General features: G+C 40.5%; 2 protein-coding genes across 2 annotated transcripts in view; one reads left to right on the top strand and one right to left on the bottom strand.

Annotated features, from left to right (window-relative positions):
• The window catches only part of dock8 (dedicator of cytokinesis 8), a 52,287-nt gene extending 48,299 nt beyond the window's left edge, over nt 1-3,988 (bottom strand). Inside the window, exon 1 of the mRNA XM_080499487.1 lies at nt 3,806-3,988. Coding sequence (XP_080355613.1) covers nt 3,806-3,858 — 53 coding nt within the window. The 5' untranslated portion in view covers nt 3,859-3,988. The remainder of the gene's footprint in view (nt 1-3,805) is intronic.
• A 1,777-nt stretch (nt 3,989-5,765) lies between these two features.
• Nucleotides 5,766-13,352, top strand: cep78 (centrosomal protein 78). The gene is made up of 15 exons (XM_080499988.1): nt 5,766-5,870; nt 6,968-7,230; nt 7,346-7,518; nt 7,853-7,925; nt 8,042-8,145; nt 8,279-8,453; nt 8,551-8,664; nt 8,797-8,861; nt 9,000-9,102; nt 9,744-9,864; nt 10,101-10,143; nt 10,579-10,656; nt 10,817-10,998; nt 11,990-12,170; nt 12,359-13,352. The coding sequence occupies exons 2-15, from the start codon at nt 6,975-6,977 to the stop codon at nt 12,944-12,946; spliced, it is 2,256 nt and encodes a 751-aa protein (XP_080356114.1). The 5' UTR covers nt 5,766-5,870; nt 6,968-6,974; the 3' UTR covers nt 12,947-13,352.
• Nucleotides 13,353-14,816: the final 1,464 nt, after the last annotated feature.

Raw genomic sequence — 14,816 nt, 5'->3', positions numbered from 1 at the left:
ACGTAACACTTTGTACAGTTCAATTTGTTGAAACATTTGTTTACTTTTATTTTCTTTAAGAAATCAAAGAGAAAACTGGACTCTACCTCTGTGAAAATGTGAGCATGGAACAAAATACAGGGATGGGTTAATGGATGGAGAACAGCAGGTGAAGAGTTTGGAGAGGGGTAATTGATAGAGCAGACAACTCAACTCCTGAAGATGGTGCTCTTCACTTTCGGTATTTTCTGAGGGTAATTCAAGCAGGATGCAACAAGATTTGCAACGATGGCTTTGGCAGTCATAACACAAAGATTTGACTGTAAAATCCTCACAAGTGGCAGGGAAGACATCCGGAATCAGAATGAAACATCTTTTGCCAGTCGTATTAACAAAATGTGATATGTGCTCCTGTTCTACCTGACAAACATCAAGCTACGAAGGGTCAATTTTGTAAGTACCCAATACATTTAGCTGTCATGTGATCCTCATGTATTCTTATTACATTAAGTTACATGTGGAGAGTGATTTCTGCCTCACTACCAATGAAGGAAAAGTCAATTTAAGCTCTGAAGGTGAAACCTTCTATGATCCCCTCCCTATAGACAGGGGCTGGCCCATTTCTGATTTCTGTTGCGTCATACATGGCGGGCCTGTGCCTGCTGTGTGTGCATATGGTGTGTTCCTGTCAGCATTTCTGGAAGCGCTGCCTGAGCTTTCCTCACGCTGGCTCTAAAACTGTACTATCATGGCCTCTCGCAGCTGCAGCTTTGATTAATACCTCCCCAGATTGCCAAATCTCTAGCTCCATACACAAACATCTGCACTTACTCTCCATGACGTGACACGACGCAAACACACTACAAAAAAAACACCCCACAATTACGCCCATTATCACCGTTATTAAAGTCCACCCACTATTTGAGAGGAGCTTCTATACCCTTAAAACCTCCCCAACCAGCAGTGTTTCCTCCTTAATCTGAGCCACGGAGGAAACAGAAAGCTGTGTGGTGTCCATGACAGGAGGAGGGAAGCCAACCAGAGGGATGCCCCCGCTGCGTGTCTCATGCTATCATATGTCCACAGACTTAATGGGTCTCGTTGCTATCAGCACCATCACGACTCAGCTTCCTGTCAAAAGGGAGGCACGCACAAACACAGCAGTCATTTGGCAGGACTGGGGCCACAGGGAGCTTCGAGCCAACGCAAGTGACTGAAACAAACTGTAAACACAACACATCTAACGGGGCCTGAATCTGCGGGCTGAGTCATTTATCTAGTTTTTAGGAAGCTGTGTGTCTTCTTGACACCCTCCCCACCTCATAACTGAGCAGCCCACCAACACACACGAGGGGTTAACAGATGCCATCAGCTAAAACCCAAAGGAAATCACATGAAACTTAAGCCACAACCCCTCCCCACTTAAGGAGTATTGAACGGCGGAGGCCCTACATCCACAGCTGTGCTCACACCTGCCACCATATGCTCTTAAGTCACATCACGTTAAACTTGACAGTATTAATCATCAGCTACCTTCCATCTGCCAGATACGACTCCGTAAACTAGGATTTTACACGACTGAATGACATGTTTGCACATGATCCTTTTTTTATATTTACTTATGAAAACCTATTTCCTGATTGCAAACTGCCACCAAGAACAGAGAAGTGAAACCAATGAGCAGCAAGCCGTCCTCAGTTTTCAGGATTTCCTTCACACTGCATCCTGATAAAGTTATGGTGGGGAGGAAGTACTCAGGAGAACATATTGAACATTGACGCAGTGGACAAACAAAAATTGCTTCATCCTGATATAAGTTACACACAATACAAATAACTTCCACATATGGACTGGATTAGCTTGTTTGGCAGATGACTATTTACTGCAGAGTGTTACCTTGTGACCACTGTTCCTCTTTGTCTCTGCAGTTTGTTTATGCCTGACATTTTGTTGCTGTGCTTCTGGAGGGAGTTACCTCTCAAGATCGCCAGTTATTTTGCAATCTCACATACATTGTGTCTGCATGTATCCTGTTGTTTTAGTTAGGAATTACCTCACACATTTACAGTAATCTAAATATGAGGGCTGTTGTCATCTTGAAGTGTGAAAGATGATTTTTTTTTTTTTTTTTTTTAATATGTAACAGTTGATTTCGGCGTTTGCTCATTGTCTTGAGCTGTTATAAGCAAGCAACTTGATCTCGATCTGTCAATATCCCCTGCAAATGATAACTCTCGGTCCAACCTGAGCAACTGAAATAATAATAACCCACTTCTGAAGTGTCTATTTGTTACTCTCGCTTCAATAACAATGACAGTCGTGAATTGGAATTTATTCACATGGTTCTATGTGTCGTGTTAGGGGTCTTTCTGTGTGCACATTACTTCAGTTTCCTGCCACAGTCCAAAAATATGCATTTGAGGCTGATGTGTGAGCGCGGGTGTGTGTGTTCATCCTGTGATGGACTGGTAATCTGTCCAGGACATATCCTGCCTTCCCCCATAATGTGCTGGGATTGGCTCCAGTGAATGCTTATACATGTCAGAGATTTTCTGGAGCATTTAAATCTTTCTGAAACTAATATTGTACTGCACATCAAACGGAATTCCCTCTGTACAACTAAGAACAAGCATTGCATCGTCAACGTTTAAGAATGCAAAACTACGCAGCATGCCACGCTGCTGCTACAGCTTCAGCATCTCGTCTCCAGCCCCTCTGCTGGCTCATCACTGGATTCAAATTGTGATCAAGACCTCTCTCCTCCCTCAGCAGCTGAGCTCAGCTCTGCACAGCTCAGCAGACTCAGGTTCCACACTAATCAAAACAATCATATGGCACTTTTCCAGTGGTGTTGGCTACATTATCTGAACAATTCAAAGATGTCAATAAGACATTCAATCTTTTATACAGCTAATGCCCTTGTCTTGCAAAGTTGAAAACGTTCTAATGGCTTTCTTACACACAGTTCCAAATAAATCCGAATGATATACATACTCCAGCCTCTGAAACAGAGAAGTAAATGTCAAATATCTCCACATAATCAAGCTTGCAAAATCCGGTCAGAAATCACCTTTGCATTCTGGTCTCCATTTATCCACTCTCTTGATGTGAGACAAGTCCTGCCTAACCATTCACAATGTACAGAAAGGAACACATGCCCACAGGAAGCTTTAAAGCTTGTGCTGCTAATCATAGCAAGTATATTTTTTTGTTTGATAACTGCAAGCACAAACGAGTGTGCAACACAATAGACTTCCTCACCACCTGGCTGCTGTCACAGCAGGAACTATGAGTACATCCCTCCTCATTTATTCCAACTCTATGGTCCAGTCAGCTCTGACACGCTTGCAGGAAATAATCATATTGGAAACACTGAATGCAGAAGTAAGCATACAGAGGAAACTGCACTTATACAACACAGATCTGTCACCTTGGTGTTCAAAGTTCAGCGTGTTGGTCCATTCTCGAGTGTACATGTGGGTTTATAAACTTAGATACTCCTGATAAAGCAGACTGCTGGAGCTGGTACACCGAGTCAGGAGTGGGATTGAATCTTGAGATCACTTTATATGAAGTTGGAGAGTGTGTTTGTGATCCTGCAGGCTGCTTTTTTTTCTTTTTTCCCCCCCGGGACACTGAATGAACCTGCAAGCATTAACATTCACAACATGTGGCTGCCTGCTCGGACTGTCAGTGTGCAGATCCTCCGCGGGCTTCTCCGCAGGGACCAACTGCCCACATCCACTCCCACAACTTAGGAAAAAAAAAGAAGAAGAAAAATGAACCCAACAAAAAAAAAAAAAAAAAAACAAAAGCTGTGTTTTACCTGTTGATTTTCAGAGCGAAAGCCCGTCGCTCTGCGCTGCCCAGAGAAGCCATGTGCGAGTCCCAAGTGTACAGTCCAGCGCCCGGTGGCTCCGGTGCTCCTGCTGCTGCGGGTCCCGCCGCCGCCTCGGCTGTCCGCGTCCCGACGCTCCGCCGCTTCGCCCCGCTACACACCGACCGGCAGGACGACGCTCATCTCTGGTTGTCGCGGCAGCAGCTTGACTGGGTGTAAACTTCCGCATGTGATTGTTGGAGTGGAGTGGATCGAGAGAGAGAGAGAGAGAGCGAGAGAGAGAGAGAGAGAGAGAGAGAGAGAGAGAGAGAGAGAGAGAGAGAGAGAGAGAGAGAGAGAGAGAGAGAGAGAGAGGCGCGCTCCCTTGCTGTAGACAGCGGCAGTCTCACTTTGCTACCCGTGTGTGTGTGTCTAATTGGAGCGAAATATGTCTCACAGTTGCAAATAAAGACATAATCCGATATTTGTGACACCCTTTTACCTCCAGTTTGACTGCTGCGTCAAATTGACCGGAATAGTATCTATGTGATATAAACATGCAGGGGGGGGTTGCAAATATGTGAGATGAATCATTTTCATTGTATATGTTGATTATACTAATTAAGGCTGTAGAAGAATTTTCATCCTGAAAAAAAATACTTTTAACAATTTTTCCAAGCTCTTCGAGCTTTAAAAACGGGTCAATTTGATCCTGTAACATAACAGGAGGGTTAATGAATATTGAAATTGTTGTGAAAAATATTGTAATTTTGCTCAATAGCTTCCAGGTCATGTGACCCACTGACTCCAAATTAGTGTTGGATTGTGTCACTCGTCATGATTGTTCAGACACACGTAGTTAAGTTAGCGTTAAATGGTGCTAATGAAAAAATATTCACATTTTTATGATAAATACAGTAATTTTGCTCAATAGCAATATTATCTACTGACTCCAAATTAGTGTTGGATTGTGTAACTAGTCATGATTGTTCAGACACACGTTGTTGACTAGCGTTAAATGGTCTTTATGAAAAATGTAAATTTTTTATGAAAATGTTGCTCAATAGCTTCTTGGTCATGTGACCTACTGACTCCAAATCGGTGTTGGATCATATGTATGATTGTTGAGACTCACGTCGTTTAATACGTGTTTAATGGTCTTTTTTTTTCTTTTTTTTTCAAAAAATATTCACATTTCCATGAAAAAAAACTGCATTTCTGCGTAATATCTACCAGGTCATGTGACCTACTGGCTCTATGCTAGCTGATGAAGGTACAGCTCTTTCTATGAACGTTTGATAGTCGCGTTTAATAATATTCACATATTTAAAAATAAAAATAAAAATACTTTATTTCAGCTCAATAACCAAACCAGAGATCGCATCTCTTCTGATTGGCTGCGGGACAAAATCTTCTCTTTCGATTGACTGTGAAATCCGTCAATTTAGATAAGCATGGCCTTTTTTCTCCATTGAATGAACGCACAACACGTCTTTTTTCACCAGGTAAGTTGAGGGCCCTATGTGTGATTTGATGAAAACAGAATCTGTGACTCGTGGAGAACAACACATCGATACAGGTGCACAAATATGTTTTCACCAAATATACTACAGCAATTGTAGGACAAAATGTGAGCATGTCAATTTTTCAATCTGCGACTTGAAAAGCAAGATTTCTGTACCTGTAATTAAGAATTTGTGAATGTGTAAGAGTGATGTTGTATTTGTGGAGAGAAAACTAAAATTACAAATCCACGGTGCACACCTACAAATGCCACTTTACAAATGCTTAAACCTTTTTTCACCAATAATACCTCCATAGTATGATATTTCCAAGTATTTGTATTCAGGAATCAAGTAAAAGTAATGTGGGTTTAGAGCTCCGCTCCGCTAGGGGGCAGCCGATCACTTGTGTTGCAGCTCTCGCGCAGAGGAAGAGGCGTTTGCTCACACAACAGCGCCACTTTTGAGCGGTAGAGGCTTAACAATAACACAGCGTGAAAGTTAATAGATTGCCTTAAAGGAACGACCACAGAGCCCTGCTATGGCCTCGAACCTACTCTTACACGTAGAAGGTACATTTTTGTGTTTTATTTCAGGAGGAAGTGACATAGTAATGCTTTTAATGGAGCCGAAAACCTGATCGTTGGGGTGCTTGTTATCAGGCTGTCCTTAAACTCTGTCGGTTGCTAGGCATGAAGCCCAGCTTTGCTCACAAGTGTTAAATTGATGTACAGCTAGGTTGTGTTGGCAGTAGTGTAAAACGTAGCTTCACAGATTGGAACTGAGATCAACAAGACATTGTTAAACGAAGAAGCGACGAGTTGAGTTTGAACGTCGGTTCTCGTCAGTGCGAATCAACTAATCGGTGTGAAAGCCCGGTGTTTTGGATTAAGTGGTTACCCGGTCAATAGGTGACAGTCCCCCGTTACTGCTGCACCTGCTAAAGCGCCGACAGAAATACGGAGCTGTCCTGGCGAAAGTCATTTGCGGCATTCACAGTCAAATGTACCCTTTGTGAGTCTATCCTTGTTTGACGAACCTGTAGTATCAAATCCTAACCTAACAGGAGTCCCTGGACATGTAGCCACCATTGCACTGCAGCTGGATCAACCTGTGATCACTGTCAGTGAAAAGGTAGTCCAGCAGTTTGAGCCAAATTAACATAAAGACAATAATAGTCAATAACAGACACCTCGTGAAACTTGAAGAAGTGCTTGTTGCAGATGAATAAAGCTAAAGTGTAGGCTTTACGGACATAAATATTTATGACTGACCAATATGTTACTATTCTAAAAGCTGTATATAAATGTGAATCAGGATCGCATTCATGAAACAGTGTGTAGATGTGTGACTCACTGTGGTAGAACATGACAAGCAAGTTACTTGGATGACGACGAGAAAATCCTTATAGAAGTAAACTGCACGTTATTGTCTAAATCCTCCTTTTGGTAGAAGTTGGCTGTTTACAGAAGGTTAAGCAAGAGAAAACACTTCTCAATAGCCTTTTGAACACCACAGAATGAAAAAGTAGGGTGGATCAGATATTTTTTTTAACCTGTCTTTACCCCATATATGCATATACTAATCAGAATACTGAAAAAATTAACAACGGGTAAATTAATGATGAATTTTTTTTATCTGAATTATTTGTTTATTTATTTGCTCCTAGGTTAAATATGACTCAAGACGGCGCTCAGATTCGTCGACAGGGTGCGCTGGACTTCATGGCATACTATAAGTATGCTTGTGAAAGGCAGGAAACAGCCCCGCTCTCTGCCATCAAGGTCGACAAAGGGATGTTGGATTTTAATGGAGACAGGTTAAAACTGACAGACTGGCAACCTGTCCTTAAATCAATATCCATCAACAAGTACTTACACCACGTTGCCATCAGTAGCTCAAACCAAACCAATCTGGGTTCAGGAGATAAAGGTAAGAGGTTCATCGAGTAAATGTGGTATTACTGCAACATGTTAATTGTAACGGAAATTAAATTCAATTGATTTTTATATGTTCATTATATTAAGAAAAAAAACTACTTTTTCAGATATAAGGTACTCTAAGTCAGCTTTCAAGAAGATCCCAGCCATTCGCTCACAAGACATGACCTTCAAGTTGTGCCAGGCTCTTATGGAGTGTCTGACCGTCTCGCCCAACCTCAAGACTCTGCATCTTCATGGCCTTCCACTGAGAGAGAGGGACCTCGTCACGCTGACAAAGGTAAAAACAAAGACTCATCATTTTCATTGTAAAGAGTAAAGTTTAAGGGGTTTTTTTTATTGTTGGTGAGCACATACGCATAGATAGACTGGTAAAAAATAATATTACACACTTGTCTCTTCACTGGATGTCTTTAACCAAAAGGGACTTCCTAAGTTATTTTAAAGAAAGTGTTGAGTATAAACTGTGGTAAATATTGTCGTCTATTGAGATTATACGTAATATCTGGGCCAGCGGCCCATAAAACCGCGCTAAAAGTGCATTTAGACAGCTACTGCTTTAGAGTGTGGTTTGATAGAAATGAAAATGAATAAACGTATGTATCCTATTCTAGGGTTTGGTGAAAAGCGCTTCCTTGGAAAACCTGTCGTTGGCCAACTGTCCAATCTCTGATGAGGGCTTGGAGGGTATGCAACTGCAACATGTTTCTTGTTTACTTTTTCAGTTAAGCGAGTTTTCACAAGATTGTCTTATATGTCAATAGATAATTGACTTTGTAACTGCCTTACTCTTATGTTTACAGTCATATGCCGAAGTTTGAAAAACTCTATAAACATCAAAACAGTCGATTTTACTGGCTGCGGTCTTACCTGCAGAGGGGCAGAGCATGTGGCCAACATAATCAAGGTCTGATATCTTGGTTTTCAGAACTGTTCCAGATGTAATTTTGTTATGTTTATTATAATGTAATTATTCATTCTTTGTACTTTTACATCACGTTAAAATGGAGAGTTGTTCAATGGTGTAATTTATGTTTCAGCATCAAGGAGTGAAGAGGCATGGTATCGCATGGGTAGAGTCTCTGAGATATCGCAAGCCAACGTTTGAGTGGATGGGAGGCCTCCGTCGTGTCACCCTGAACGACAACAGTTTGATCGGGGACCGTGGCGCTACTGCTCTTGCCCACGAACTGGCAGAAGATCTCTGGGTTAAAGGTTAGTGGGTGTGCATGTGTGGTTGACAATTCAGTTTTCGCAAAGAAAAGAAAAAGCATTTTTCTTCATTGTTTTGTTTTTGGGACTTGTTGGATAGCTGTGGATCTGCAGAGGTGTGGACTGTCCAATGATGGAGCTCGCCAGTTTCTGGAGGCCTTGAAAACAAATTCGACACTGTGTGTCTTGGATATTCGGGGTAATCCTTTAGTTGGTAAGAAGCTACTTTGACAACAAATTCGTTTTCAGGCACATGCAGTGAAATGGTTCAGTCGCTCTATAGTTCTAAACATGGATGTTAGAAATACTTAATTTTTCAATAAATGTTTTATTTTTTCATTCACAGACAAAGTCTTCATCAAAACTATTTCCGAGAAGGTCCTCATGAATCCTGATGGTCGGTCAATAGAGGTGAGTTTCTCCAACTAAAACAATCACTTAAAGTCTATGGAAAAATTATCCAGAGTGAATGAATGCTACATGTGCACACATTGGTTATTTGCTACCAGCTCTGTGCTTGAGTTTTATCTCCCTTGTTCTCTGCTGCAGTACTGCTGGATCAATAATCGAAAAATAGAGCCACCAAAAGCTTCTGGTCCCAAGAGAAGTAGTCTGTCCTGTACAGTCAGAGGAAAAGCTACATCTAGGATGGGTAAATGCACACTTATTTCATGTCTCTCATAAATATGGCCACCCGTCTATGTGTCCCTATGGTTAGGTTACGGAATCTCAAGTGAGATTAATACACACAAAAAATCACAAATGTTTGCATGATTTAATGAGTTTTCTCTCCCACATAAAACTCTGTGATTAATATTTTATACATTATAGTTATATTATGTCGTATTGTGTGAGAAAATTGAAGAAAGAATGTGACTTTTGAAGTTATATCCAGTCACATAAGTTCTTTTAACATTGATATATTCATCTTTTTTGTTCTCAGCACTTGCATGGTTCATGACTGTTCTTGAACATGTATGTGAAAATGTATTCATGCTGTGCTGTGAAACTGCTTAGGTAAAAAAAGAAATATATATAGTTTGTTTTTAGAGTTTCAGTGGGAAATCGTGTGCACACACACAAGCTGGATTTGTTGGTGAATTTTCATTTGTTGCGAATAAAATCAAATTTCTCCTTATAAATAATCTGAGAGATATATTTGTTACAGGCTTTACTATCCTCCTGATCCTCACCTAACACGAAGTTATCACCAAGACTCAACTTCACAGTGATTTGCTATTTGCCGTTTTTAGAATCAAAGCACAGTCTTTTGCTTTTGAATTTCTTTTTCAGCCCCTAATGAAGGACCACCTCGTTCTGGAAGACGGGGCACTGGTGCTGCTCACACACAGAAGTCAAGTTCCTCCACTTCTCATGTGCGACAGTCTGCTGCCGTACGAGCTGGACGCCAGAGGTGAGGAGAAATTAACTGATATGACCAGTATTCTATAACTAGGAGCAAATACAGGATCTGGCGGCATTGTGTTTTTAATTTCTAATTTGAATGCAACAAAACCTTGATGAGGTATTTTCTATAATTATAACCCACAACTAGAGTATATACTCATGTAAGGAAATTTTTTTATGATTTTGTCAGCTTGTTTAATCGAGTTCATGTGACTGATGTTAAATCGAATGTATTTATTACAGAGGTCTGCCTCCTGGAGTTGGTGTGAAAGATCAAAGCTTCAAGGTGAGTTTTTCTTGCGTTTGTAATCATATAAAGAAAATGACTGATATAACTACCTTTTTCTCACATGGACTACATTATTTCTGATTATTTCAAACCTCTTATTTTTAAATAAAGCAGTGATCTCTATATCTCCCCCTTCTGTGATATTTTTTTTTTTTCCCCTTAGGGTGCAACGACTGTGACGGTTACGTTGGAGTCGGGGTCAGAAGGAAAGGAGGAGGAGGAGGAGGATGAAGAGGAAGAGGTTGTGGTGGAAGTGGAACCAAAACCATCTTCCTTTGGTGCCCAGGACGAAATCACATGGCGGCAGACTGAAGTCATGCAGGTCAGGCTGACCTGGAAGTGTTGACATGTTGCACAAAACAACATTTTGGTACCTGAACATTTTCGATAATTCAATGGCCCACTAAGTGTTTTCTCTTGAATGTCCTGTAGATGGAGCTAAAGGAGTGTCGCCTCAGACTGGCAGAGGAGCGCAGGGCTCGGCTGAAAGCTCAGTCCAAGATCATGGAGGTATATTCATTCTCACACAATGCATTTCATGCATTTCAACAATCCATGTTTGTTATGCGAATTGTCTTGGAAGAGGACAGCGGCACATGTATTTCAAGTTCTGCAAATGTCTAGTATAAAGTGCCGAAGAAAGTCCATATTATTGGTTTTGTTATTTCAGCTGGAATTGGAGAATGCCCGACTTCGTGATGCCAACAGCTCCCTGTCAGAGGCGCTTGCATCCACAGGCTCCATATCAGCACCAGCAGCTGTCAGCGCTCTTGAAGACGAAGCTGTGCTGGATAGCATCGAGAGGTCATTTACAAAGTTCCATGCTTTTCTGGATCTGCTCCAGGATGCTGGGTGGGTAGCTCTAAAACCTGGCCAGTACAAAATGTGCCTTTCTGACTTTTTGGACCTTGCCAGTGTGGCGAAATGAAACTTTCTGTTTCATTCTGTGTCCCTGGTCATTCACTTGGCATTTGTTAGGTCACAACAGCTGTTTTTGTCTTTGTCACACTAACAGGTTTTGTTCTCATTGAATCCTCACAAAACATAGTTTTGATTTGATGAAATTGTTTCACCTTTACAAGATGTTCTTTTACAGGATGTCATTTTCTATTTATTTTTCAATTGAGATTTTAATACCCATATTAGCCTTAGCAACCGGAGAAATTCTTAAACTGTGTTTCTTGTAACAGTAGCAGTTTTTGCCATATTTAGCATATTTTGGTAAAGGTTTTGCAGGATATTAAAAAAAACTGCATTTCAAGGGAACTTTCTTATCATGGTGCGGCGTCATAAAACATTTGTATATATGGCAACCTTCATCAGTTGACATCCATCGTGCTGCCTCATACACAATGAAGATGTGTATTTACTCACTCAAGCAACGCACAGTGAAATAGATTAACCTCTGTGTTCCTTTAAATGTTGGAGTGTTTCTTGTAGCTTCGCCGACCTGCTTGGCCATGGTTTTAGATTTCAGTTTCGTTCTGAAGTGCCCTTTAACAACACAAGTCTTTTTGTTCTTGTCCTATTTGGCCTTCGTATTTGGGAACATGGTGTTGAATCCAGTTTCACTCTGACTAAATAAGTGGGATGCTTTGTCTGATTTTTATTTCTTTAATGAGGGAGGTGCGTGTACAGTTACAGTCATTTACGCTTTCTTATTGTCTGTCAGTCAGATCCTCTTTTAAAAAAAAATCTTTACCAAGAGTTTTAAAAGAAATCTTAAATTTTTTTCTAGAGCATTTAGAAGTGTTTGTTCTTGTCATTTCCATTTTTAGGTTGTATTTTTCGAAAATGCTTGGACCATGTCTGCATCTTTAACAGAGTTCACCTCTTTCTGTAGATTTGGGCATCTTGCTTCAATGGCTGGAATTGACAATTGTGACTTCCAACCACTGGGAAGACCTCAGCTCTCCTCAACAATTGGAGCTCAGGTTCCGATTGTCCCGATGGCCGATGGTGCAACGTCACTCGGTGAAGAGGAGCACATGGATGTTTGGACAAAGACCCGTGATGTGCCTTTGGTAAGGATCTGGAAAGTAATGGCTGGAAAATGGGCCCTCATTGCTGTTGTGATGTGGTATATCTACACATAGTATTCCAGTTTGATCTGCTTACTTCATTAAACTAGAGCTGTGTCTTCAAATATGGCATTTGCTTGAGCCACCATGCAGACTTCCCTAAATACATGTATTTTGGCTTTTTTTTTTAGAAAGTCAGTGATCTACCTGTTCATCCCGCTGGACAAGAAGGTGCTTTCACCACTCCGAGGTCTCCGCTGTCTATTGGAACATCCATGAAGAAAGACAGACAACTCGATGAGGCCTATACTCAAGCTTCAGGATCTGCAACCGACCCTGGTGTAGGTGGAAAAGAAGACCCGCACCGACATTTAAAGCCTTATACAAGGCATGACTCAGGCTCTGAGCACAGTGTCCACAGCCAAATGTCTTTTGGAAAAACCTTCTCAACTCGGCAAAGTCATTCCAAAAGCAAAAGCAACTCTCACAGAAGCAACGGGTCCTATGAGAACAGCTTCGAAAACCTCCATTCCTACAAGCGTGCCTCCCACAGCCACGGCTCCCACGGCAGCTCATCTGTAAGTGGTAGTGACTTAATAAGTGACGAGGCAGAGACTGTGGGCTCAGCGGGGTCATGGCGCAGGGGAAAAGAGAGGTCAGTGACAGTGGGTCAGACTGAGAGAGAACCGTCACAGAGCAAAACTACACAAGGGCGAGTCGATCTGGAGCATTTCAGCTTTCTGCAGGGTTCAGTTCAGTCCGATGATGGCTCTTTCTGACCTCAGAGATACGAGAAGCCCCATGAGTCTGTGGCTGTTCTTACAAGCCCTGGCAAAAATGATGGGTTAGGATTAGAAACACTAAAAGAAATCAAGAAAAAATGTGGTAGTCAATAATTGCTTTTTTAGATCAAGCAGAGGGGGGAAAAGTATGGAATCACTCAATTTTGAGGGAAAAAAAATATGGAATCTTAGAAAAACAAACAAAAAAAACTACAACACACCACTAGTACTTTGTTGCACCACCTCTCGCTTTTCTAACAGCGTACAGTCTCTGACGCATGGACTTTTGATCAGTGTCATTTGGGTACTTTCATTTGTCATTTCATTGTTTACCAATAAATAGCTTCACCCAACCATAAACCATTAAGGTTTCTGTGTTATCATTCATATTCTCTGAAGAATGGCCAAGAAATCATAAATTCTCAAGAAATGTAAACCTATGAGCACAGGTCCTAATCAATATTAAACTGGAAAAGATTCGATTTGTTGTTTTTTTGTTGTTCTTGTCTTGTCTTGCTATTTATGTATTTTTTTTTTTGGTTCTACTTTCTTGTTTGTCTGTTTTTCTTCTATTTTGTTTACTTATGTTTCTTATGTGTCTGCGTCCCGAATTAAGTTTCTCACTTCAGGGTGAGAAGAGACAACAGACAATCATGGACATTTATAAAGGATGAATTAGGCTCATTGGATATTATCATTATTTTTTCTTTACAGATACCAACCTGTATTAGATTGAATGATCCTTTTTATTCTCAAGGAAAAAAATAAAAAAGCAATTGCTATTGACTACCACAATTTAAAGCAAAAATCCTCACATTCTTGATCTGCATTCCAACTAAAAGACATTAAAGGAATTGGTTTTCCAAGCTAACCTCAACTTAATGCTATTTCAGGTGTGAATTGCTACTCCTGTTCGTTTTATGCCATTCCGTTGTTTTCTGAAGTAAAAACTGATGAAGCTTTTCAAGGCATGAATTTTTTATAATTTTTTTTAGAAGCGAATGATTCTGTATCATTGCTACTCTTCTGATATCTAAGTAATTTCGGTTTTATAACAAAATAAAGTGTCATTTAAATTAAAGTGATTTATTCTGACTCAATTTTTATTTATTTTTTCAAAAAAACATCTGTGGGGTTCAACATTTCAGAGGAGATACATGCACAGTATTAAAAAACGAATGAGAAGATTCAAAATCAATAAGGAATTAATAAAAACAAGCCTTCACTTATATTTTTTGGTTGGTGTGTTTGTAAAGAAATTTTCTGTCCTCACTTTCATGAGTATTTTATTCACCATGTCAGTGAAAAGGCAGTTTTCTTTGGATCTGCATGTCATGTAGACATTTTTGTGTGGAAATTAGAAGTTTCTTTTCAAGCCAACATCTGTTTTTTTCAAGTATTGCTATTCATTAAGAGATGGATTAGGAGCTCAACTGGAGAGGTTCAGGTAAAGGTTTCGATACACTATCACATATCTCTGTTGAATTCCCCTTTAGTCAGATTTGCCAGGCACAGCAAAGTGCTTTATTATATAAACAGGGGAAAGAACTATGATAACTCAAGTGACGAACAGTTTCCCATTGAGGAACACGCACCTCAGAAAATTGGCTGTTGGTTATACTCTTTGTCATTTTGGAGGTTTGAGCAGCTTCAGAGTCCAGTCACCACTGCTAATGTAACACAATTATTAAATTGCTTCAGACCTTTTCATCCACCCAGTTGCAACAATGCATTTTAAAGTAATCTATATCAACCTGAAACAAACTTTGATTTTGTAACATTTGAAAGAGAGCACACCAAACCTGCAAAGCTCAAACCTGATTCTTGCCTCCATGCTTTTTTAAAAGACTCTTAGTTTGGAATGAAT

The sequence above is a fragment of the Blennius ocellaris genome (assembly GCF_963422515.1).
Source record: "Blennius ocellaris genome assembly, chromosome: 7".
NCBI lineage: Eukaryota > Metazoa > Chordata > Actinopteri > Blenniiformes > Blenniidae > Blennius > Blennius ocellaris.
The sequence above is the reverse complement of the archived record's forward strand: the minus strand, read 5'-3'. Positions and strand labels throughout refer to the sequence as shown.

What these genes read in the sequence shown, in the direction of transcription:
- cep78 (XM_080499988.1), top strand. Translation starts at nt 6,975, where the DNA reads ATGACTCAAGACGGCGCTCAGATTCGTCGACAGGGTGCGCTGGACTTC. An exon ending in AAAAGCTACATCTAGGATGG is followed by an intron (nt 9,103 to 9,743) that starts GTAAATGCACAC and finishes TTTCTTTTTCAG; the next exon opens with CCCCTAATGAAGGACCACCT. An exon ending in CTCAGTCCAAGATCATGGAG is followed by an intron (nt 10,657 to 10,816) that starts GTATATTCATTC and finishes TTGTTATTTCAG; the next exon opens with CTGGAATTGGAGAATGCCCG.